The sequence below is a fragment of the Rhinolophus ferrumequinum genome, chromosome 14, assembly GCF_004115265.2.
Source record: "Rhinolophus ferrumequinum isolate MPI-CBG mRhiFer1 chromosome 14, mRhiFer1_v1.p, whole genome shotgun sequence".
Classification (NCBI taxonomy): domain Eukaryota; kingdom Metazoa; phylum Chordata; class Mammalia; order Chiroptera; family Rhinolophidae; genus Rhinolophus; species Rhinolophus ferrumequinum.
The window spans coordinates 27523809-27550940 of record NC_046297.1 but is presented as its reverse complement, the minus strand read 5'-3'; the positions used below and the strand labels follow the sequence as shown (position 1 = coordinate 27550940).

The 27132-nt window shown below is 35.5% G+C and overlaps 1 protein-coding gene across 2 annotated transcripts in view; it reads left to right on the top strand.

Moving 5' to 3' along the window:
* The window catches only part of SNTG1 (syntrophin gamma 1), a 468529-nt gene that overhangs the window by 213281 nt on the left and 228116 nt on the right, over nt 1–27132 (top strand). For both annotated transcript variants that reach the window (XM_033126633.1, XM_033126632.1), the window contains one exon: nt 21242–21280. In XM_033126633.1, coding sequence (XP_032982524.1) covers nt 21242–21280 — 39 coding nt within the window. The remainder of the gene's footprint in view (nt 1–21241; nt 21281–27132) is intronic.

Genomic DNA, 27132 nt, shown 5'->3' with positions numbered 1-27132 from the left:
GTTGATCTCTTAGGGTTTTTGGTTTTTGCTGGGTTATCTTATGTAGTATGTGTCCTTTATATTTGCTTTGTACCACTTCCTTATTCTCCTGTGCGTGTGCTCCAAAGGTGACCCTTGTGTTGTGAGTATTCTCCTGTTAAAGTTCAGTTTTAATTGCTTTTGGCTTGTCAATAGATGGGATTGATTCCTAGGCTGAGTAGTTGTGAGAATCTATGCCAGCAGTAGATGAGCTGCTGCATGAGGGTTCACTGCTTAGATGAGGCTTGGCTATTATGGTCTCTTGTGCCTGTAGAAAATTCCCTCTGGGTGTGTCACTTATAGATGAAACCGGTAATACTCTGGTTTGGTTTGGAGTTGGCGTCTGGGTGTGTTGAATATTGTGCCTCCTGAGCTGGGCCCTGGTGTAGGGCAATTTCAGGACAAAACAAATCAACAAGCACAACAGCAACAACAACAAAGAAAAAACCAGATACACTAACATGTAAAATCAATCGATAATCTACACTCAACATAGGCAAAAATAGCAAAAATACAAAAGAGAGAAAAAAAAAGGAAAAAAAGCAGCATCAGTCTTGGCTTAAACCCACGAAACTATCTCTAGGTTGTCCTCTGCTCTACAAAGAGTCCTCTGGATCTTGTGGGGGACAGATCTGGCCACCTTCTGACCAGAGTGTCCCTGGCACTGAAGTTCTAGATGAGTGGGACTGTGGGGTGTGGATGGTTGTTTTTACAAAGTCAGTGCAGTTTCTGCTCTTGTCTGCATAGGATGCACTTCTGAGAGCACCCTAGCCAGTCAATGGGAGGTGGGTTTATTCCCTGTACCCAGTTCTCCTGAGTTTAGGGCACTTCTTTCTTCAGGGGGTGTGGAGAGTGTGAGATTTTTGAGCTGTTAAATGCCCACAGCTGCCTCTGCCACCTGCTGTTGACCTCGTGTGTGTGTGTGTGTGTGTGTGTGTGTGTGTGTGTGTGTGTCTGTAGCTGTAATTCTCTTTGGCTGCAACCCCGAGAAGGTGAGGGCTGGGAAGGGAGATGTCTTCCGTCTCCCAGCCCAGTAGTGTCACACTTTCCAGCCTCTTCCTAGGTCACAGATGTAAGGTGGCTTGTTTTAGGTCCTGAGCACTACAGCTCCTCTGTAATGTGGCACTACTCTTCAGCTCAGTGACCAGTTTGAGACTCTGGAAGGGCAGGTGTAGGATTGCTGTGGGAGAGTGGGGGGGAGGGGCCCAGGTGTGGAATTTGCCTTTTGTCTTTTTTGTTTGCCGTAGGGTCCAGCTAGAGATCTCAACTGAAGTTACTGCCTCAAAGGCTGGATATGCTGCTCTCTCAGCAGGACAGATCAGCTGCTGGAAGCAGTGAAAGAGCCCACTTCCTGGGTCTTGTGATCTCTGTTCTGTGACCTGAGGCCCCATGTCCCAGCAGCCACAGATGTGGGCTGTGTCTCTGCACTGCTCCCTTCCCTCTTCCCATGATGGTCTGGTTTGCCTACCTTCAAGTAATCCTCGTAGGAGTCTCTTAGCTGTTCTGTGTGATGAACGGAAAGGCCTTTGATGGGTTATAGAAGTTCAATTTGTGATAAATTTTAGAGAAGAACTCAAGAAGAGCAGGTCTCAAGATGACGCCAATCTTATGACGTCACCACTCTCTTTTCAGTTTTTGAAGATAAGGAATACCATCTGAAAAACATTTGCAATAAAGCATTAAATAACTTTATATTTGTCCTTCTGCTTTGTAACAGAGTCTTAAATTTAACAAAGTTCTAATGAAAATTCTGTAACGAATAAGCTACCGAATATAAACTAAACGTTTATTAATATGAGAATGTAATTTTGCATATAATAGAGATTTTAGCTATTTGTCTCTTTAAATGTAAGACTTCAACAATGCCAGAGATTCCTACTAGGAAAAAAAAAATCACTAATGTAATAGAATGAAATAAGAAGGCAACATAAATGGTGAAAATATTTGATAAAACATGATGCATATGTTTCCTAATATTGTTTAACATCTGTAAAGATAATGCAGATGATATGCAACAACAAGTACAATTTTCAGTAATAAATTGTAAAAATCTTTAAAATAACTTTCTTTCTAGTCCATTTCATTAAAAAATATGAAGATTCTCCTCATGTTGGGTTTTTAACTTACACTTCCCCTAAGGAAATTATTTGAAATCTTCTTTCTGGAAGAGTATATGAATATTACTTGATTTGAATATATCTTGGACAAATTGTTTTCTAGAAAATTAAACAAAAAGGCTCATTTGTCTTTTGGGGTAATAGAGTTGGTAAACAAATATATTTTAAAATATGTGTTTTCATATTTTTTAAAATTTTAGGTATTTCTGAAAATGCAGAAAAGTATAACAATATTGGAATAATACTGGTATATTTATTGCTACTGTTTTTTTTAAATTAATGTATGGATTATACATAAATTGAGATATATGTATTTTTGTTTACATATATAAAATAAAATTACCATTCTCTTGTGTAGATGATATTATCCTCTGCTCAGTTAACATTTAATCATGAGCATTTTCCATAACAGTAATTATATTCTGAGATTACCTACTTTTAATGAACTAATAGGTATTTTGCTATTTATTTACATCATAATTAATGAATGAGTTATTACTTGACATATAAATCATTTAAAACATATCATTAATATCAAAGTGTCTTATTAATTTTTTGTACATTAATCATTGAAAACATTACTTAATGTAAGTATTTAGAAAAAGAGTCATAGAATATGAACATTCAACAGTCCTGTATACCGAGATTTATGTCTTAATCCAATCAGCAGAATTAAGGCTGGCTTGAAGTATTTTTAAGGATCTGTTAACTTCTATTTTCAACATGTCCCCAAAGATACAGCCCTCCATGCCTTAGAGCTGAGAATATGGTCTATTCTCAAAGCTCCTGTTCCTAGCTGATTATGATTATCCTCATTTACCTCTCAGCATAGCAAGTTTTCTAACTCAACTGTTTTTTCATAGATTTTCTCATTAACATTTATAGCTTTTTGTTTTGCTCAAGGTTCAGAATATAGCAAATGTCTTGTGATGAACCAATGTTGTGTTTGAAGCCTCACTGTTCACAAATGTTGCTAATATCCCAGGAGAAAAGCAAATGCTCTGTATCTTTGTCTGTCCACATTTTCTATGTGCAGCAAATTATACTTCCCAGCTTCTTCTCTGTGCTTACCTTCTGGCAACTGAAGATCACCTCATGTCTTTGTGTTTCTCATTTCTGGACTCTTAGTCATGCTCACGTTTGTTATAGCAGGAAAACTCAGATGTCTTTCAACAAAATGCTTATAGTAAGTGTATCTTTCCATTCTAGTTGCTAACAATAGGAAAGGAGTTGTGCCTCTTGCTCTCCCATTCCAATTAGGAATCAATTTTTCATTTTTTAATTTTTTATATGATGTGTGATAAAATAATACAGTGAATATTTAAATAAAAATATTCATTACAGTAAACGACACACTGTCATTAATCGCCCTCAAAATACTTTCCCTCACTTCAAACACACTTATCCCATCATTTTCACTACTTTCTGAAGTGGTTCTGGAAGTCCTCTTTTGTGAGTGTCTTTAGTTGAACTGTTGTGGCTGCCTTGATGTTTTGAATCAATTCAAAATGTTTACCTCTCACGATCATTTTGACTTTGAAGAAGAACAAGAAGTTGCATGGTGCCACATCTGGTAAATAAGGTGGATGAGGACACACCATAATGTTTTCATTTGAGAGAAATTGCCATACCAGAAACCATATCAGACTGCTATGAGAGCAGTCAGGATATACTAAGGAAAACTATAATGAAACAACAGCAAATACCATATGAAGGTTTGACATAGCTAAATAAACCTGATGGTCTAGTAAATACTGTAATGGGAAAAGAAATTGAACTACTGCAGGAGAAAGCATATCACATTGTGTGTTCACCACCCAGAGTCACTTCTCCTTCCATCACCATATATTGTATCCCTTTTGTCATCATCTACCACCTCCCTCCCCCCTTACCCTCTGGCAACCACTAAACTATTGCCTATGTCTATGAGTTTTTGTTTCTTTATTTGTTTGTCTTGTCCCTTTGTTGTTTTCAGTTTTATGTACCACATATCAGTGAAATCATGTGGTTCTCTACTTTTTCTGTCTGACTTATGTTGTCTAGCATAATAATCTCAAGATCCATCTATGTTGTAGCAAATGACACTATTTAATCTTCTCTTATGGCACAATAGTATTCCATTGTGTGCACACATCTTCTTTATCCAATCATCTATCAAAACACTTTGGTTGTTTCCATGTCTTAGACACAGTAATTAAAGCTGCAACAAACATTGGAACACATATATCTTTATGGATAAATGTTTTCAGATTTTTTTTTTTTGGTAGATACCCATGAGAGGGATTGCTGGATCATATGGTAATCCTATTCTTAATTTTTTGAGGAACGTCCACTGTCTTCCATAGCTGCTACACCAATCTGCATTCTGACCAACAGTGCATGAGGTTCCTTTTTCTCCACAGCCTCTCCAACACTTGTTATTTTTTGTCTTGTTGATGATAGCTATTCTAACTGGTGTGAGGTGATATCTCATTGTGGTTTTTATTTGCATTTCTCTGATGATTAGTGATGTTGAGCATTTTTTCATATGTCTATTTGCCATTTGTATGTCCTCTTTGGAAAAATGTCTATTCAGGCTCTCTGCCCATTTTTAAATTGGATTGTTGGGTTTTATTGTTGTTTAGTTGTATGAGTTCCTTATATTTTTTGGATATTAGCCCCTTATTGGAGGTGCTATTTGCAAAAATCTTCTCCCATTCTTTTGGTTGCCTCTTTATTTTCTCAATGGTTTCTTTCGCTGTGCAGAAGCTTTTTAGTTTGATATAGTCCCATTCATTTATTTTAGCTTTTACTTCCCTTGACTTTGAAGTCAAATTCATAAAATGCTCTGTGAACCCAAGGTCCATAAGTTTAATACCTATATTTTCTTCCATGCAGTGTATTTTTCAGGTCGTATGTTTAGGTCTTTGATCCATTTTGAGTTATCTTTTGTACACGGTGACAGATAGCAGTCAACTTTCATTCTTTTGCATGTGGCTTTCCAATTCTCTCAGCACCATTTATTAAAGAGTCTGTCTTTTCTCCATTGTATGTTTTTGGCTTCTTGAAAATTATCTCCATATTTATGTGAGTTTATGAGAAATATGCCCATATTTATGTAGGTTTATTTCTGGGTTCTCAATTCTATTCCATTGGTCTATGTGTCTGTTTATCTGCCAATACCATACTGTTTTGATTATTGTTTCCCTGGAGTAAAAGTTGAAGTCAAGGAGTGTGATACCTCCAGCATTGTTCTTTTTTCTTAAGATTGTATTGGCTGTTCGGGGTCTTTTGTGATACCATGCAGATTTGATGATTTTTTGTTCTATTTCTTTAAAAAATGCCATTGGCATTTTGATGAGGATTACATTAAATCTGTATATTGCTTTGGGTAATACGGACATTTTAACTATGTTGATTCTTCCAATACATGAGCACGGAATGTCTTTCCATTTCTTTGTGTCTTCTTCAATTTCTTTTAAAAACATCTTATAGTTTTCTTTTCTTTTTTTTTTTCTCATTTATTGGGGTGACAATTGTTAGTAAAATTACATAGATTTCAGTTGTACAATTCTGTATTACATCATCTATATACCAAATTGTGTGTTCACCACCCAGACTCAGTTCTCCTTCCATCATCATATATTTGATCCCCCTTACCCTCATCTCCCACCCCCCACCCCCCTTACCCTCTGGTAACCACTATACTATTGTCTGTGTCTATGAGTTCTTGTTTCTCATTTGTTTGTCTTGTTCTTTTGTTGGTTTTGGTTTATATACCACATATCAGTGAAATCATATGGTTCTATGCTTTTTCTGTCTGACTTATTTCGCTTAGCATTATACTCTCAGGATCCAAAATGTCCCTCGATAGATGAATGGATAAAGAAGTTGTGGTATATATACACATTGGAATATTATTCGGCGGTAAGAAAAGATGATATAGGAACATTTGTGACAACATGGATGGGTCTTATAGTTTTCAGTGAATAGATCTTTCACATCCTTGTTTAAGTTTACTCCTAGTATTCCATTGTGTATATGTACCACATCTTCTTTATGCAATCATCTATTGAAGGACACTTTTGTTGTTTCAGTCTTGGCCTCTGTAAATAATGCTGTAATGAACATAGGTGTACATATATTCTGCCATAACAAAAGATGCAATAGTGCCATTTGCAACAACACGGATAGATCTTGAGGTTATTATACTAAGCGAAATAAGTCAGACAGGAAAAGTCGAGAACAATATGATTTCACTCATATGTGAGATATAAAACTGAAAGCAACAAAGCAACAAGACAAACAAAGAAACAAAAACTCAGACACAGACAAGAGTTTAGTGGTTACCAGAGTGCAAGGGGTAAAGGGGTTAGTAAAACAGGGTAAACGGGGTGAAATATATGATAATGGCAGGAGAACTGACTCTGGGTGGTGAGCACACAATGTGATATATAGATGATGTATTATAGAAATGAACACGTGAAACCTATGTAATTTTACTAACCATTGTCACCACAATAAATTTAATTAAAAAATACTAAAAAGAAAAAAAAGTTCAATCCTAGGTATTTTATTCTTTTTGTTGCAATTGCAAAAGGAATTTTTTAAAATTTCTTATTCTGAGATTTCACTGTTAGTATATAAGAATGCAAAGGACATTCGTACATTGATTTTTGTAGCCAGCAACTTGACTATATTCATTTATTTTTTCTAATACCTTTTTGGTGGAGTCTTTAGGGCTTTTTATATGTAGCATCATGTCATCTCCAAAAAGTGACAATTTAACTTCTTCATTCCCAATTTGGATGCCTTTTATTTCTTTCTCTTGCCTGATTGCTCTGGCTAGGACTTCCAATACTATGTGGAAAAGCAGAAATGATAGGGGACAGCCCTGACGTGTTCCTGAAAGTAGAGCTAAGGGCGTCAGTTTTTCACCATTAATTATGAGAATAGCTGAGGGTTTGTCATATATGGCCTTTATTATGTTAAGGTGTTTTCCTTCTATACCCATTTTATTAAGTGTTTTCGCCATAAATGGATGTTGTATCTTGCCAAAAGGTTTTTCTGCATCTATTGATATAATCATATGATTTTTCTCCTTATTTTGTTTATGTGGTGTATCACATTGATCGATTTGCATATATTGAACCATTTTTGTGCCCCTGGGATGAACCCCACTTGGTCACAATGTATAATCTTTTACATTGTATTGAATGTATTGTTGCATTCAATTTGCTAGAATTTTATTTAAGATTTTGCATCTGTATTCATCAAAGATAATGGTCTGATATAAAAAAATGCTCAACATCACAAATCATCAGAAGAATGCAAATAAAAACCACAATGAGATATCACCTCACCCCAGTCAGAATGGCTGCCATCAAGAAGACAAATAGTAACAAGTGTTGGAGAGGCTGTGGAGAAAAAGGAACCCTCATACACTGTTGGTGGGAATGCAGACTGGTGCATCCGTTATGGAAGGCAATGTGGAGGTTCCTTAAAAAAATTACGAATAGAATTACCATATTACGCAGCAACCCCTCTCCTGGGTATCTACCCAAAAAATCTGAAAACATTTATACATGAAGACACGTGTGCTCCGATGTTCATTGCAGCTTTATTTATGGTGGCCAAGACATGGAAACAATAAAAATGACCTTCAATAAAGGAATGGATAAAGAAGGTGGGATATATATACACAATGGAATACTATTCGGCGGTAAGAAAAGATGAAATAGGACCATTTGTGACAACATGGATGCATCTTGAGAGAATAATGCTAAGTGAAATAAGTCAGACAGAAAAAGCAGAGATCCACATGAGTTCACTGATATGTGGTATATAAACCAAAAACAACAAAAGAACAAGACAAACAAATGAGAAACAAAAACTCGTAGACACAGACAATAGTTTAGTGGTTACCAGAGGGTAAGGCGGGTGGGGGGTGGGAGATGAGGGTACGGGGTATCAGATATATGGTGATGGAAGGAGAACTGACTCTGGGTGGTGAACACACAATGGGATTTATAGATGATGTAATACAGAATTGTACTCCTGAAATCTATGTAATTTTACTAATTATTGTCACCCCAATAAACTTTAAAGAAAAAAGATAATGGTCTGTAATTTTTTTTGTTATCCTTACCAGGTTTTGTTATCAGGGTATGTGTACCTCATGAAATGAGTTTGGGAGTATTCTCTTTTCTTCAATGTTTTGGAAAAGTTTGACTAGGACAGGTATTAGGTCCTCTTTGAAAGTATAGTAGAATTCACTAGTAAAGCCATCTGGTCCTGTACTTTTGTTTTTGGGAAGATTTCGGGTGAATGATTCAATTTCCTTACTGGTGATCAGTCTATTTAGATTTTCGAATTCTTCATGTTCAGCCTAGGAAAACTATATGTTTCTAAGAACTTGTCCATTTCTTCTAGGTTATAATTTTGGTGGCATATACTCCTTCATAACATTATTGGATGATCCTTTGTATTTCTGTGGCATCCGTGTTTAACTTCCCCTCTTTCATTTCTGACTTTGTTTATTTGTGTCTTTCCTCATTTTATTTTAGTGTGTCTAGCCAAGGGTTTGTCAATTTTATTAATCTTTTCAAACAACCAGTCCTGTGTTGCATTACTTTTTCTATTGCCTTTTTGTTCTCTCTTTCATTTAGTTCTGCTGTGATTTTTATTATTTCCTTCTTCTACTGACTTTGAGTTTCATTTCTTCTTCTTTTTCTAGTTCTTTAAGGTGCAATGTGAGGTTAGCTTTCTGGGATTTTTCTTCTTTCTTGAGATAGGTCTGTAATGATATAAAATTCCCTCTTCAAACTGCTTTCCCTGCATCCCCAAAATTTTGGTAGGATGTATTTTCATTCTCATTTGTTTCTATATATCCTTTTTTAAAATTATTCTTTTTGTTTGTTTGTTTGCTTGTTTCTGTTGTACAAAGCAATGTAATAGTTAGACATTTAAACCCCGCATAAAGTGATAACCAACCCTCCCCCACAAGCTATTACTCCTTTGATATCTTATATAGCTGTTACTATACCATTCACTATCTTCCCTATGTTGTACTCCACATACCATGACTATATATGCTTATGTATTTAGTTATAGTTGGCATTCACTATTATTCTACTTCAGCTCTTTAGGTGTATTCTGCATTGGTCAGGCATCTATGCAGTCTTTGACATGATCCCGCTGATAAGTCCAGTGCCCACCTGGCACCTTACGTGATCTTTACAACATTGTTGCTTACATTCCCCTTAGTGTATTAACTGTCTTGTGTAGAATTAACCCCTCATCATTCACAGAATGTTAAAGAATTTACAAGACTCTACAAGAGTATCCAGAAAAAAAATGATTTACTGAAAGTTGAAAAAGAAGAGAGAAAATTCTGTTTGGAACTGGCAGAAGTTTTACCAGGGCCATTTGAGAGTGAGAGCTGCAGAGACAGAGGGGTAAGAGAGAGATAATTGCAGAAGTGTGCCAGAGCAGTCTGATGAAGACAGGTGCAGAGACAGAAGAGTGAGAGAGAGATACTGGCAAATGGAGTGGTGTCAGGGCAGAGTCCGATGGGAGACAGCTGTGGAGATGCAGAGACAGAAGGGTAAGTGAGAGACACTGGCAGGGAGTTAGCCAGGGCAGAGTCTGATGGAGGATAGCTGCACCGATGAGGAGTGCTGGGGGTTTATATTTTTCCATGCAGGATGTAGGGTGCTTGTCAGTTTGCAGGGGGTCTGCCGTTACAATTGTCTTCTCCTGGGAACTGTTCTGTTCCCACTTATGATGGATGTAAGGTTCTTGTCAGCTGGCAGTTTTAGTGCTAGCCAGGGGAGCTAGTGCCAAATGGTTAATGTTTAAGTTTCTTTCTGTTAGCCCACAAGCTCACTCCTGTTAACTCTTTGCCTGTCCCATCCTCCCAGCTCACAAGCCCACTCCTGTTAAAACTTGTCTCATCATTATCAATTTGTGTTTCTTAATGTCTTTACCTTTTTCACTCTGCTCCCAACCCCATTCCCATCTATCACCCTGATAGATCTAGTACCTGTCTGGCACTGTACCTAGTTATTATCATATTATTGACTATATTCCTTGTGCTATACCCTACACTTTCATGACTACTGCATAACAACCAATTTGTACTTCTTAATGTCTTCCCTTTTCACCCAACATTAACCCCCCTCCCATCTTAAAGAGTCTCTAAGAATCTCTAAGATTCCTTGTAATACTTGTTTGGTGGTGATGAACTCCTTCGACTTTTTCTTGTCTGGAAGCTCCTTATCTGTCCTTCAATTCTAAATCACACCCTTGCTGGGTAGAGCAATCTTGGTTGTATGTCACTGCTTTTCATTACTTGGAATGTTTCCTGCCATTCCCTTCTTGCCTGCAAAGTTTCTGTTGAGAAATCAGCTGACAGTCTTTTGGGGACTCCCTTGTAGGTAACTAACTGATTTTTCTCTTGCTACTTTTATGATTCTCTCTTTGTATTTAACCTTTGGCATTTTAATTATGATGTGTCTTGGTGTTGGTCTCTTTGGGTTTATTTTGTTTGGGACCCTGTGCTTCCTGGGCTTGTCTGTCCATTTCCTTCACCAGGTTAGGGAAATTTTCTGTCATTATTTCTTCAAATGGGTTTCCAATTCCTTGCTCTCTCTCTTCTCCTTCTGGTACCCCTATAATGTGAATGTTGATACATATGATATTTTCCTGGAGGCTCCTTAAACACTCCTCAAATTTTTGGGTTCTATTTTCTTTTTGCTGTTATTGCTGGGTGTTTTCTGCTACTTTACCTTGTACATAATTGGTTGGATCCTCTGCTTCATCTAATCTACTGTTGATTCCCTATAATATATTCTTCATTTCTATTATTGTATCCTTTATTTCTGACTGATTTTTTTTTTTTTGTGGTTTCCACCTCCATTTTTATACTTCCTATTGCTCTGTTGAAGTTCTCCCTCAGATTGAACATTCTCATAACCAGTGTTTGGTTGCCTCCCTGTGTTTGTTTCTATGTGTAACGGCTGCTATGTGTTCAGTATTAGTAGAGTGGCCTTATGTAGTAGGTGTGCTGAGGGGTTCATTTGCACTGTATTTCTGGTCACCTGAGCTGGGTACTCCAGGTGTGTCCCTTGTGTGAGTTGTGTGTGTCCTCCTTTTGTAGTTGAACCTTGGTTGATAATTGCACATCAGTGTGAGAAACTAACCCTTGGGCTCACTGGTTGTGAGGAGTGGCCTTGACTACAGTATAGGAGTTGTGCTGCAGGGGCTGACTCCCTGCAGAGCAGGCTCTGCTTCAGTAGGACTTTGGTGCCTACCCAAACCTCCCCTTCAGTGTGTCATACTTGGAGGCAGCTAGGTGATGCTCAGCTCATTTTGAAGCTGCCTACTGGGGGCGTCAGCCTCAAGACCACTTTGGAGGGGATCTGCTTAGGCCTACTTCAGCCCCAGCCAGGGCCACCCAGGGCCCCACCCAGGGACACTCAGTAGTAGCCTGTGTTCAGTCGCCAGGAAGGGGGTGGGCTCAACAAAGAAACAATGACCTCCACTGGTTCCCTGGTCCAGAAGAAAACCGCCTCTCCAGCCCCCATCCCAAGCCAGACATCTCGTTTCCCCAGCATCTGTCCCTGCCGCCTTCACCGCTGCTGCCCCAGTGCTGGAGCTCAGAGTACGTGATTCTGTTGGTGGATAAGTACAGCCACAGTCCCTTTAAGAAAAGTTCCTGTGAGTGCAGCCACCCTCAGTCTCACTTAGTCATAATCTCCACTGGTTTTCACAACCAGAAATTATAGGGACTTCTTTTCCTGGTTATGGAATCCTTGGCTGGCATGGGGCTGGAATCTCTGGCTCCTTTAGGGGATGGGAGGACCCCCACAACTGAAATAGCTCTCTTGATCTTTAAAGGTCACATGCAGGTGTGGGACCACCCTGTTCCGCATCTCTGACCTGCCTACCAGTCTGGAGGTGGCTTCGTCTGCAAGTCCTTAGTTTAAAGGCTTCAGTTCAGCTTGATTTTAGGGGATTATCAATATTGGTTGTTTTGTAGATTAGTTGTAATTTTGATGTGGTTGTGAGAGAAGGTAAACACAGTGTTTACCTACTGCATCATCTTGTTGTCTCTATGTATGTTTTGATCTCTCCTCTTATTTTTTCTTTGACCCAGTCCTTCTCTAAAAGTATATTGCTTAATTTCCACATATTGTGGTTTTTTCCTGCTTTCTTTTTGCAGCTGATATCCGATTCCAAAGCCTTGTGATCAGAGAATGTGCTTGGTATGATTTCAATCTTCTTAAATTTGCTGAAGCTAGTTTTATGTCCCAACATATGGTCTATCCTTGAGAATGTTCCATGTACACCAGAAAAAAAATGTATAATCTGATGTTCTAGGATGAAATGCTCTATAAATGTCAATTATGTCCATTTCATCTAATGTGTCATTTAGGGCTGATATTTCTTTATTTAGTTCCTGTTTGAATGATCTATCCATAGTTGTCAATGATATATTTAGGTCCCCTACTAGATTTGTGTTTTGGTCAAATTCTCACTTTAGTTCTGTTAGTAGTTGCTTTGTATATTTTGTTGCTCCCTGATTGAGGGCGTAAATATTGATGACTGTTATGTCTTCTTGTTGTATAGTCTCCTTTATCATTATAAAATGTCCATATTTATCTCTTTCTACCATTTTTATCATATAGTTTGTTTCATATGTTATCATTATGGCAACACCTGCTTTTCTCTGAATACTATTTGCTTGGAATGTGAATTTCCACCCTTTCACTTGGAGTCTACATTGGTCCTCATAGCTGAGATGTGTCTCTTGGAGGCAGCATATGGTTGAATTTAGTTTTTTGATCCAATCTGCTACTCTGTGCCTTTTTATTGATGAGTTCAGTCCATTTATATTTAAGGTGATTATTGATATATGAGGATTTCCTATCACTCTATCTTTGATTTTCTTGTAGAATGGTGTCTCCGTCATTTCTTTGCCTTGACTAACATTTTCACGCAGCTTTTTCAGCACTTCCAAATACTAAATTTGGTTAACTGTCCAGTTGGTAAAAATTCATAATGATTAATCTCTCTGATATCAAAACAGGTTAGCAACATTGTTGCCACAAGTTCGCAAACTCAATTGTCAGACCTCATTTATCTATTTCCTTCATCAGGTTAACAAAATTTTTAGTTATTATTTCTTCAAATAGTTTCTCAATCTCTTGCTTTCTCTCTTCTCCTTCTGATACTCCTATGATGCAAATGTTATTATATTAGATGTTCCAGAGGTCTGTTAAACTATCTTCATTTTTAAAAAAATTCTTTTTTCCTTTTATTTTTCTGATTGGGCGTTTTCTGCTGTCTTTTCTTCCAAATTGCTGATGCAATTCTCTGCTTCATCTAGTCTGCTGGTGAGTCCTTTTAGTGCACTCCTCATTTCAGTTACTTTTATTCTTCACTTCTGACTGTTTTTTTATGGTTTTTACATCTTTTTTTTTTTTTATGCTTGCTATCTCTTTGTTGACATACTCACTAAATTCCTTGAACATCCTTATAACCAGTGTTTTGAACTCTGTCTCTAGTAGGATACTTGCCTTTATTTCATTTAGTTCTTTTTCTCGAGTTTTTTATGTTCTTTCATTTGAGATACAGTTCCTTATTTCCTCATCTTGGCTGCCTCTCTATATTTCTATGTATTAGGTAGACCTGCTACATCTCTCAGTTTTGAAGTGTGACCTTACGTAGTACTGGCCCTGTTTGGCCCTGGCACAGTCTCCCTGTTCACCTGTGCCAGGTGCTCCAGGACTGTCCCTTATGTGGGCTGTGTGTGCCCTCCTGTTATAGTTGAGTCTTGATTGATATTGACATTTCAGTGGGTGGGGTTTGTCCTAAGGCTGACTTGCTGTGGTGTCTGGCCATGTCCACAGCTTATGGGCTGCTATATAGGGGACTTACCACATGCAGCAGGATTTTCTCCAGCGTGCTCTGCTGCTTGAGTGTGCCACTTGTGAGGCAATTGGGTGGTGTTATGCTGTGGTCTGAAGCCAACCTCCAAGTATGTTGGTTTTGGGGCCTCTTTAGAGGAGCTTTGTTGTAGGCCTAGTCCACCCATTGTCTGTGATCATCTGGAGACTACCTGATAGGAGGTACAAAGTGATCCATGGTTGGTCACTGTCTGTGCTGAATCTGGATGTGCAAGAGAGAGGCCATGCTGAGGATGGTTGCTACCAGTATCCCGTCTAATGTAGCTGTGCAAAAAGCCAGGACACCCTGTGGCTTGCTGCCTGTTGTTGAATCCCTACTGTTTCCACAGCCAGATGTGGGGGTTCCTCTTCCCAGTACCATTATTCCTGGCTGGGGAGCCTCTTGTAGGGCTGGGGTCCCTTTCTCCTTTGTGGGTAACCTCTGTAGCAGAGATATCCCTCCCAATTTTCATCTTCCACACAGAGATTTGGGGCCTATGTGTTTCACATCTCTGCCCCTCCTATCAGTCTCAATGTGGCTTTTTCTTTATATCCTCAATTATAACTTCTGTTCAGCTAGACTTCAGATGGTTCTCCAGGTTGATTGTTCTATAATTTAATTGTAATCCTGATGTGTTCACTGAGTGAGGCAAACACAGCATTCATCTACTCTGCCATCTTTGACCTCCCTTTATAAATGTATTTTATTATTAAGATATATTATTTATAGTTTAATGTTTTATTACATATAATAAACAATCTCTTTCATATGACATAACGTTTTATTTTAAAAATAAATTTCTATTGTCATTAATGTTTTAAATATTTTATCTTATTAAGCTATTTTATCAATATTAGTTGTTAAGATTACAAAATAAGTAATTTTCAGAACAAATGATTTCTAGTATTTTCTACACGCAGAGTTTATTCATAATTTAGGTTTCCTAGACTATGCTTATAAGTTTTAAAGGCGGTATACTGTTTCCAACTTATAAACAGTAGGATATTCTACCACTTTTATATCTGAGAATACTTTAATTGATTAATGCCCATGTAATTGTGGGCATGCCTACAAATGATTGAGAGTGGGGAGGCTAATAGCAGGCAATCTCCAGTCTGCCATAGGGTCTGCAGCCAGCCTGATTCACACATAGTTGTCACCCACTTGACATGTGAGTATGCAAATCCTAACCTAGAGTTGGCAAGAAAACAGACAGGCACTTGCAAAGTGTAGTGGAGGGAAAACATCTCTGCTCAGCATTCCTTAAAAAAATCCTCATTGTCTTCAAATTGTTACTGGTGCCCTAGGTTCTTCAGGTCTCCAAAGATGGAAATCAAGAAAGATCACCACAGAAAAGTTCAGGCAAGAGGAAAAGGTTTATTAAGCTTGTGTACAACAGAGCCAACACCAAGAAAGGAAAGATTCTGGTAGCTCCCTGAGAAAAGTTGGGACAGGGTTTTTAAGGGACGTAGGTGGGGTAAAAGCTATGTTCAGGCCGATAAAGGTGGAGGTTTCTTGTCACCTGGGCAGTGCGTCCACTTGATGCTTCATGGATCACATGTCTCATTTTCATTGGAAATCTCCACCCCTGAACATGATTTTTAGTATTTAAATTAGGAAAAGTTCACCTTAGGGACACTCTTGGGCCTTACTGTGCATGTGCAGTGATAGGGAAAATTATTTGTTGCTGGTATGTGGATGGTCAGACTGAATCTGAGTTTTTTCAAGATTTGTGTTTGATAAGCCACAAGCCCAGAAAACATTTGGGTGGATGAGTGAGGGACATAGGTTTATTGAGACTTACAGACTGGAGAGAGTCTCTGGTGATGAACGACCGGAGAGGCAAAGAAGAAGTAAGGTTACATAAGTAGAGCTAAACAAAAAACATTTTGTGGGAGAAATCATCTGGCAGGCCCTGCAGGCATGCTTTCCCATACACAGCATGCCCAAGGAGGCAGGAGACCTCGACTATTAGTTTATGATGTTGGACAATTAAGTTCGTGAACTCATCTTAGAAAAAGTGCTACATACCTCATTGCTGAATATCACTATGGTCACCTTTGAATTACTCCCCTTGGGAAGCTATGCACCAATGCCAGTGCTTAGTCCATGCTTCAAAGTAATTTTGCAACTCTTTTTCTGGAATCGTCATCAGATCTGTCATCATATTGCCCTTGATGTCCTGAATGTCATCAAAATGTCTTCCTTTCAATATTTCCTTTATCTCTGAGTAAAGAAAGAAGTCAATGGGGGCAAAATCAAGTGAGTAGGGAGGGTGTTCCAATACAGTTATTTGTTTACTGGCTAAAAACTCCCTCACAGACAGTGCCCTGTGAGCTGGAGCATTGCCGTGATGAATTGTTGGCAAAAAGTTCAGGTCATCTAACTTTTCATGCAGCCTATTCAGCACTTCCAAATAGTAAACTTGGTTAACTATTTGTACAATTGGTAAAAGTTCATAATGAATGATTCCTCTCATGTCAAAAAAGGTTAGCAACATCATTGTAACAAGTTAGCGCACTTAATTGTCAGATCTCATATATGACTGTGGGCTAGGTCCCTACAGTGGATCTTTTTGGTTTGCCTCTCAAGTCTCCTTGATGCTGATGGGTGGTACTCTAGGACAGATATGAACAGGTTCCAGTAGCTGATCTTTCTGACTAACAGGAGGAAGTCACCTTCCTGTCTCAAAATAAAATCCATACTTCTTTTATATTAATAATAATTCCCACTTATTGAGCTCTACCTTCATGACATTTGTTTTTTCCATTTAATTTTCCAACAAATACAAGCAGTTAATGTTATTGTCAACGTTTTACAAAGAAACAGAATTAGACAACAGGGTAATTAATAACTTGCCTAAAATATTTAATAACAGCTACAGTTAAAATTCAAACTCAGGTTTCCCTGACTATGCCATTATCCATCTCCATTTTAGCTCCTGCATTCAACTTTTATTCATTCCACACTGTAGTCATTTTGGACCATTTGGACTCTGTAGGCTTGCATCATTATGTTATTGTCTCTGCATGGGATGTCTTTCATTTCCATGTTCCACCACTTAGCACCATGACTCACATTTGGTAGAAGATCATTGAAAGGATTTTAGAAATGAATGAATAGTAGTCTACCCCCTTCTCACTTAATTTATCAAATATATACAGAAATGTGTGTGTAGACATACACATACATACATACAATTACTGTGGCCTGAGGGTTGTTAAATATGTCACGAATGACTTAAAACTTCATGTAGAGAGAGAAAACATAAAAGGGATTCTCCTTAAAACGTCTTATTCTGGACTTTGTGTTGAAGGTATTTTATGTATAGTGAGACAGCTTTTTTAAGAAAATAAGGCTTGCACTAATTTATTATTTTTTAATTATCCAAGTAATATTGTTTTAAAATAATAAGGAGAAAATGCAGCGCACCAAAGGAAAAAACTATACTATAATTTCCAAACCAAAAATAAAATTGTTAACATTTTTTATAATTGTCAAAACCTTTGTTGTACACACAAACACATATGTCTATTTATATGTGTGTATTTGACATACAAAAATAAACGGTTCATACATGCATACATTAATCTAAAAGTATAAGTGTTTGATTATGCATAATTTACCAATCTACATGTGTTTATATCAAATTTTTAAAATAATTGCTTAAAACACGGTTTTTGAATGGGAGCATTTTATAAGCCTTGTTTCTTATCAGTCAATAAATAATATACCATGAGCATTAGGGATGACTACACAGTATCCTAATGTTTTGGACTTAACGATCATTGTTTAATACTATAAGCAATTCAGTATATGCTTGAAGGGAACTAAAATTTTGCCACCCTGAAGCTGCTTTTTGGGATATTGATTTTTAAGCTTTTACAAAAAATAATTCTGAAAAAGAACCTTAACCCTCCCTGTTTCCTGCCCAAGAGATTCAAAGAGAGAAATCTTCTTCAGGAAGGAATGTTAGAATGCTGCCTTAGGATAATTTGAACTAAGTATGTTAAATAAGAGGACATCAACAAGTACCTGTTAGTCAGATACCCTGTGTCCCTTTGTTTCTGAGTTGCCTGGCAAGAATTTAACTGCCATGTGTGTTCCACTCTTCTTTAAGTACCTTTAAATCACCCATTCTCATTTCTACAATTTAATACCCCAGTGGTCCCCCTCACTTTCTCCTTTGCCCAAAAATGTCTATATGCCCAGTATTGCCTCACTGTTTGGAATTTTCATGAATATGTGAATCCCCCATGTGCACACATTAAAACATTTGATTTTCTCCTGTGAATTTGATTATTAGCTCAGCTAGAAGAACTTAGAAGGTGGGTGAACAAGTATTAATTTTTTTAGCCCCCACATGCTGTATATAAATCTTAACAGCAGTACACTTTATATTCAATTTTTGTTCTCTGTGGGTGTGTAAAATACTATTAGAATGTTTAAAATGAGCTCTTAAAATTTTTGAGATGTGAGGCTTTCACATTTTTTTATATTGTCTTATTTTAAAATGTTAATACTATAACAAGAGAATGGAATATTTTATATTGCTCTACTCTACTTGCTGTAGGAATAATTGAAATTATCTTTAGAGTGGATTACGGTGTGTAAATGGGTTCAAAATCTTAACAGTTAGTTATTTTGTGTCTAAAACTCCACAACAAAAACCTGAATTGATTTACTTTACTTGCTGCCAAAATGAGGGCACTAGATGGGACATTTTCCTGTGCCATAGAGCCAGCCCTCACACTATGATTAGCAACCTTTCACTTTTTATGCTTAGTACTTAGGTTATTTAACTTTTATTTAATTAAAGCATGAAGAAGTATACATAGATTATTTTATACAAAACACAATTAAAATATGTATATTTTACTAGAAATAACTTTCTAAAAGTTCATGCCATTGCCAACTAAATTTATTAATAGTAAAGATAGCAGTTTTTAAATATTTAAATATTTTTACTCAGATTCCTAGGTTAAGATAAATTGTTAAAAATATGGTATGAAGAATTCATAAAGAAACATGAAGTCATAAGGTTATGATGGTATAATTTGAAAAAAGGAACATAATTTACTAGTATTTACAATTTAAAAAACATTAATTCTTCAATAATTGACTTAATATTAAGGTGTTATTCTGTTTTATTTTTATTAACATATTGTATTTGTTGCATGTTAGGAAAACAATCTAGAAGTAACTTCTAAGGTCCATTTCATGATTTTCCAGATATTTTTTATTTCTTTACATACCATTTTTTAAAAGATTCTATTCTTGTTTGTATATCTCACTAAATACTTTGTGATACTAACTCTCTAATCATTAAAATACCCTTTCTTTACTTTTCCTATATTCTAATTGTTGTCCGTCTATGTTGCTTCTACATTCTTGGCAGTTTGGGGAGAGTGGTGGAAAATATACCATGCATTTTATTTTAAATAGAAGTAATAGTATAAAATAAATGTATTTAAAAACCAGATGGTAAGATCCATATGTTACTAAGTTGATCTATGAGAGCAGTCAGGATATACTAAGGAAACCTATAACAAAACAACAGCAAATACAATATGATAGCTTTACACAGGTAAATAAACCTGGTGATCTAGTAAATACTGTAATGAGAAAAGAAATTGTACTACTACAGAAAAAAGCATGTGAATTCCACAAACACTACTGAATGTGAGTTAGTAGAAAAAGATTTCTGTGATCCACATGTATTTTACTCTCAACCACTACTTTCTATCAAGGAATGCTTATCTAAATAATTTTCAGCTTTCCAAAATAGATTATTCAGACTTTTTTTTTTCAGATCAAAAAACCAAAACTACAAAGTTAGATAGCATACACTTGAACACAGATCCACAAAAATATTTTTATTTAATTGATTTTTTATAACAATTAATAAGACCTAACAAGAAGCATAATTCCACAAAGTATTCAATACAGGCTTTTTGATTGATTTATAACAAATGTATAAGGATCTGCTCTTTCTGTCTACATCTCCAAACTATCCTCATTTTAGCTGAAGGCACCAGTAGTTTTAGAGATTTCCTTAGCAGATTCCTCACCAGAGCAAAACTACTTTGAAGTGATTATTGTAATGTAAGAGAGACATTTTTTTTTTCCATGACCCTGCTGAAATCATATAAATCTTCTCAAATTTCTTTTCTATTTTAAAAGAGAAATATCTTGCTAGAAAATCTGGTCTTGTAGGTGATTTATTTGATGATTCCCCAACTTTGTCCACCATATCCATTAAATTTCCTATGATTTAACATTTATCAGTAAGACAAGGGAACTAAAATTTAAAATGGAAAAAATAAAATAATAAATAAAACATTTTATAAATGAAAATAGGCTGCATTAGTAGGATATAAGGTTAAACCATACAGAGTTAGCGTTATTTAAGTTTATCTAAAAAAAAAAATGAAAAATCATAATTGTTTTGATTAGTACAAATTCTGTTGAACAAAGACTTTGTGTAGTTTACAATCATTTATCTGAATCTCATACTCATTTTCACTGGGTTTTTTAAGTTTTTTACATAATTTATGATGGAGGAAATTCTTCCTCTGAAGATTTATTTTAAATTCTTATAAATGTCACTCATTTGTCTTAAAGTAAATGTTATACTTTATTTGGGATTCTCACTGAAAATATTTTAACACATGTTTTATCCTTTAGTATTTGAATATCCCATTTCCTTTGTTCTCTTAAGTGTGAAATCATCTTGAAAATAATATGATTTCAAAGTAAAAAAAAACAAAACTATAGATGTTAATCTCTATATTCTCAGTAGATAGTTATTTAATGTGTACAAAAAACACAGTCTTTTGGTTTCTCATAAACAACAAAATAAATTAGATGGAAATCTCTTACAAAATCAACAAAATCTTTTTCTTTTTATATATAACTTACTACTTCAGATCATCTGGTTCCTTCTCCTGAAATGATATCATAGTATTCATTAAAAAAATGTTTTCATATGAAAAAAATAAGGGATAATTTTGATAATAAAATTTACTTTTATAACTTTTATAATTGTTGTTTGATATGCAATTAGTTTAGTATGTCAATAGTAAGTGCTCACTAAAAATAGATTCTCATAAAATTTCAAGAATCTTGTGTCACCTTATCTTTGTTCTCACTTTTATTATTTATTTACATTGCAGATTAAAAAAATCAACAGAAACTTCCCTGTAAACCAGCAGGTAAGATGGAAAAATACTTAGAAAGTCAAATTATGTATTTCTTTCATTTTATTTATTACAGAAGATAATCTTGATTGCATTTCATTTTTATGTGGAAATAGTTGGTACTGTCATTTGCTATCTTCAGGAAAATACATAGTTTATTAGATTTCTTTCATAGTATATGCCTGTTTCATCATATTAAAAGCAGTTTTAAAAATCTTTTATCTAAGTAAACTAATTATACAAATATATGTATTTAAATACAATGTTAAAGAACTGGGAAAGCTATTTACATGAGAATTTTACTGTATCAACATTTGGGAGAGCTTTGCTAAATTGATCTAAAAGTTAAAGGAAATTTTCAAAATTTGCTGACTGTTTTTCAAATGAGTCTAAGTTGAGGCATTGAATGAAGATAATGTCTAATTAATCAAGCAAATATTTTAGTTGACATAAAATTAATAGTTGGTTATAGTAAATAACTGATACCCCTTATAACTTTATTATGCTAAAATCAAGTTTTGTATTACTTTTATAAACAAAATAACAACATTAATTTGAGTAGGAAAAGTATGTGAAAGCTCAGTGTTTTGTCTCATGCATGTACGTGGTATACAGGATTTGTGTGATAGTGAAACTGCATTGGCAAGACATAAACTTCTTACCCTTGACATCAACCTCAGTTTGCAACCACTAATCAAAATTAAATGTCTAAGGTATCTATTCATAAATGGTATACCAATCACAAATTAATTTCAATAGAAAAATTTTTAAAAATTACCTTCAATTTATAAAAACTAGGTTACTTTCTTAACTATACCTCAGTTCCCTCATTTGTTTGTATAAGCACAACTAATAAGTTTGTTTTTTGGGATTAAATGGTAGCACATGTAAAGTTCTCAATATATGCTATTATTATCAATAATGTGTTAAATTTTAGACTTGTTTTTTGGAATTCAAAATGTATGTTCTTGTATAAATTATATTATTAATTATGCCACTAGCCCTGACTAGCCCGCAAAGCCATGTGTGACTGAAATATTAGTGAGAACAGCTCTGCAGAACTCAGTGTGTCTACAATTCTCTGAACTATGTATTTCCAGCCCTAGGCATCCCCTGCCTCCTAAATTCAGGACCTCATGCTTGAGACAGGTTGATGTTTTAGATAGATGAAGAGGTTGGAGAGATATATGTGTTTTATCACATTCCACAGCAAGCTGTGGTTATATTTGAGGCCCTTGTTTGCAACGCTAAGACCAGAGATCTTGCCCAGAGCTTCTGATTCAATAGCTCTATGACAAAACATGAAAAACTACCTTTGCATCTTTCATCCCATCGCAGGTAATTCTGATGCTGGTGGTACAAGGTGACATCTTGGGAAAAACAGTTTAACAATTTCATAGGGTTGCAGTAAAGGGAAAAGAAATTACTGATGAGAAATTAATCAAATGGAAAGAAACATCAGCAATGGAGTAAGGTTGTAATGTCCATTAGAAACCTAGGTTGTTTTATCGCCAAATATATAAAAATGTAGATCAACTCATTTGGGGAATTCTTGCCAAAAATATAAATGATAAACCTTTTTGAAGAATGACTCTAATATCTGTGTCAGCACCCTTCTTTGCCCTTTCTAATCTCAACGTGTGAAGAATTAATAATTAGTGTAATTTATATTAAGTGTAAATGTTTCAAACATTAATGTTTCACAACTATTCCTTTGTTACATACATAATAATGTTGAATTTTTTTAATTAATTTTTTTATTTAAGTATAGTTGGTATATAATCTTATATTGATTATATCAGTTTCAGGTGTACAATATAGTGATTTGACATTTTTATACCTTATAATTTGTTTATCACACTAATTCTAGTAATCATCTGTCACCATGCAAACTTATCGTAATATTATTGACTATATTCCCCTTTCCCTTTTCCCCATCCACCTACTCCCTTGCTTCTGATAACCATCTCTTTGGTTTTTATTTCTATGAGTCTGTTTTTGTTTTCTTTTGTTTTCAGATTGTACATATAAAGGAAACCATATGGTGTTTGTCTTTCTCTGCCTGACTTATTTAACTTGGCATGATACCCTCTAGATCCATCCATGTTGTCAGAAATGGCAAGATTTTATTATTTTTTATTGACGCACAATATTCCATTGTATATATACCTATACCACTTCTTTATCCATTCATCTATTGATGGACACCTAGATTGTTTCCATATCTTGGCTATTGTAATTAATGCAGCAATTAACATAAGGGTGCATATGTCTTTTTGAATTAGTGTTTTCCTTTTCTTTGGTTAAATACCCAAAACTGGAATTGCTGGTTCGTATGGTATATACATCTGTTAGGTTTGTTTTTGATTTTATTTTTAGAATCTCCATAGAGTTTTCCATAGAGGCTGCATCAGTTTGCAATTCCACCAACAGTGCACAAGTGTTTCCTTTCTCCACACCGTCACCAACACGTATTATTTGTTGACTTTTTGATAATAGCCACTCTGACTAGTGTGAGGTATCTCACTGTAGTTTTGATTTGTATTTTCCTGATGATTAATGATACTGACCATCTTTCGTATGTCTGTTAACCATCTGTATGTCTTTGGAGAAATGTATTTTCATGCCCTCTGCTCATTTTTCAATCGGATTTTTTGTCTGTATTGAGTCATATGAGTTTCTTACATATTTTGAATATCAACCCCTTATCAGATATGTCATTTGCAAATATATTCTCCCATTCAGTGGGTTGCCTTTTTGTTTTACTGAAGGTTTCTTTTGCTGTGCAGAAGATTTTTAGTTCTATGTAGTCCCACGTGTTTATTTTTGCTTTTGTTTCCCTTTCTCAAGGGGACTTATCCAAAAAGATATTACTCAGATTGATATCAAAACTTTACTACCTATGTTTTCTTCTAGGAGTTTTATGGTTTCAGACCTGACATTTGTCTTTAACACATTTTGATTTTATTTTTGTATATGATATAAGAATGTTTCATTTTTTTGCATGTATCTGTTCAGTTTTTTAAACACCACTTATTGAAGAGACTGCCATTACTCCAGGGAATATTTTTTACCTCCTTTGACGTAGACCATGTAAGGAAGGGTTTATTTCTGGTCTTTCTATGTTGTTCCATTGATCTATGTGTCTGTTTTTTGTGCCAGTACCATATTGTTTTGATTACCATAGGCTTGTAGAATAGTTTGAGATCAGAGAGCCTGATAACTACAACTTTGTTCCTCTTTCTCAAGAATGGCTAATCAGGGTCTTTAGTGGTTCCATATAAATTTTAGGATTATTTGATCTAGTTCTGAGAAGAAAGACATTGGTATTTTGATAGGAATTGCATTGAATCTATAAATTGTTTTGGGTAGTATGGTTACTTTAACAATATTAATCTTTCTGATCCATGAGCATGATATATCCTTTCATTTATTTGTGTCCTCTTCAATTCCTTTCGTCAGTATCTCACAGTTTTCAGAGTACATGTCTTTCACCTACTTGGTTAAATTTATTCCTAGGTGTTTTATTGTCTTTGATGCAATTCTGAATAGGATTGTTTTCTTCATTTTTCCTTTTGATTGCTCATTATTAGTGAACAAGAATGCGACATATTTCTGTATATTAATTTTGTATCCTGCTGCTTTATTGAATTATTTGATTAATTCTATTAATATTTTTGGTGGATTCTTTAGGGTTTTCTATATATATACTAACATGTCACTTGTAAATAGTGATAGTTTTACTTCTTCCTCTCCTATTTGGATGCCTTTTATTTATCTTCCTTGTCTGATTGTTGTGGCTAGGACTTCTTGTACCGGGTTGAATAATAGTGGTGAGAGTAGGCATGGTTGTCATGTTCCTGATCTTAAAGAAAAAGCTTTCAGATTTTCACCATTGAGTATGATGTTAGCTATGGGCTTGTCACATATATAGCCTTTATCAAGTTGAGGTAAGTTCCTTCTATATGCACTTTGTTGACAGTTTTTATCATAAATGGATGTTGAATTTTGATAAATCCTTTTTCTACAACTATTGAGATAATTATGATTTTTATCTTTCTTTCTTTTCTCTCTTTCTCTTTTTTGTGATGAATCACATTCATTGTTTTGTGGATATTGAACCACGCTTGCATCCTTGGTGTAAATCCCACTTGATCCACTTGATCATTATTTATAATCCTTTTAATGTGCTGTTTAATTCAGTTTGCCAGTATTTTGTTGAGAATATTGACATCTTTATTTATCAGGGATATTGGCCTATTCTCTTTCTTTGTAGTGTCTTTGTCTGGTTGTGGTATCAGGGTAATGCATAATATTATATCAATGCATTAGGAGACCAGGGTACATTCCCTACTTATAAAATCTGAACCACTTTAAGGAATAAAACTTTTAAAACACATATATGTTCATTTCTTTTCCATATTTAGCATTCAAGCAGAACTCTTACTTTGGACTAAACCAGATCATTTTGCTTTAACATGAGATTTGTTCCTAACTTAATTTTCATGTAAATTTCCCTGAATCATAGATTCAGAGATATACATATGTGTCTATATGTATGCTATTGATTAAATAATTCAGGTATATGTAAAAATATTAAGTGCTATACAATGAAAATCAAGCCCCTTCATATCCTTAATGCTCTAGGTCTCAAAATAGATAAACAACATGTCACCCATGATACACTGGAACAGAAGTGTCTTGCTTCCTGTGGGATTTGGTTTTGAGTTTGTGCCATGCATATGGTACGGCTTCTCCAATGAGAGAAGTTAAAATAAAAACAAAACATAAGGACTCTGGAACTGGATAAATTCACTACTGTCCAGTAGAGGCCAATGCTACAGACTAGCTTTCTGCGGACACTCCTGCAGTCCAGAATGCATGAGACTTACTTTAAAGTAAAACCACCCTCACTAAAGAAGAGATTTTGATCCTAAATTATAAACCATATGAGGAAATAAACCATTATAAGAGAAAGCATAGTGTGGAAATTGAAGAACAATCCAAAATTATTATTATTATTATTATTTATTAGTTTTAGGTGCACAAGGCAAAGTAATACTTAGACGTTTATCATTTATATCCCTCACACTGTGGACCCCCCTCCCCCCATCCACTATCTCTCTTACATCGCACCGAGCCATCCCATTTCCACTGTCTCCACTCTCAATGCTGTACTCCGCCTCTTGTAAGTGTATATACAATATTATAGTTGACATTCATTATTGTTCAGCTTCAGGTGTACAGTGCAGTGATCAGGCATCTACATCTTCCCTGAGGTGGTCTCACAAATGGGACACGTGTCCATCGGATACCCTACAAAAACTTTCCAACATTATTGATTACGTTCCCCAGATTAATTTTCAAAACCCCGTGGCCATCTTGTGCTTACTGACTGTTTTCTAATCCCCTCACCTTCCCCCTTACCCCCACCCCCCCACCCATCTAGTAACCCTCAGTTTTTCCCCTTTGTCTCCCAAACTGTTTCTGATTATTTCATTCACTTATTCTTTTCTTTAGATTCCGCATATAAGTGAGATCATATGGTACCTGTCTTTCTCTGTCTGGCTTATTTCACTTAACATAATGTTCTCTAGGTCCATCCTTGTTGTTGCAAATGGTAAGATTTCTTTCTTCTTTATGGCTGCGTAATACTCCATTGTATAAATGTACCACAGTTTCTTAATCCAGTCATCTACCGATGGGCATTTTGGTTGTTTCCATGTCTTAGCTATTGTGTATAGTGCTGCAATAAACATAGGAGTGCATGAAGATTTTTGAATTGGAGTTTTGTATTTCTCCGGATAGATAACTAGGAGTGGAATTACTGGATCATAGGGTAGTTCCATTTTCAGATTTTTGAGATA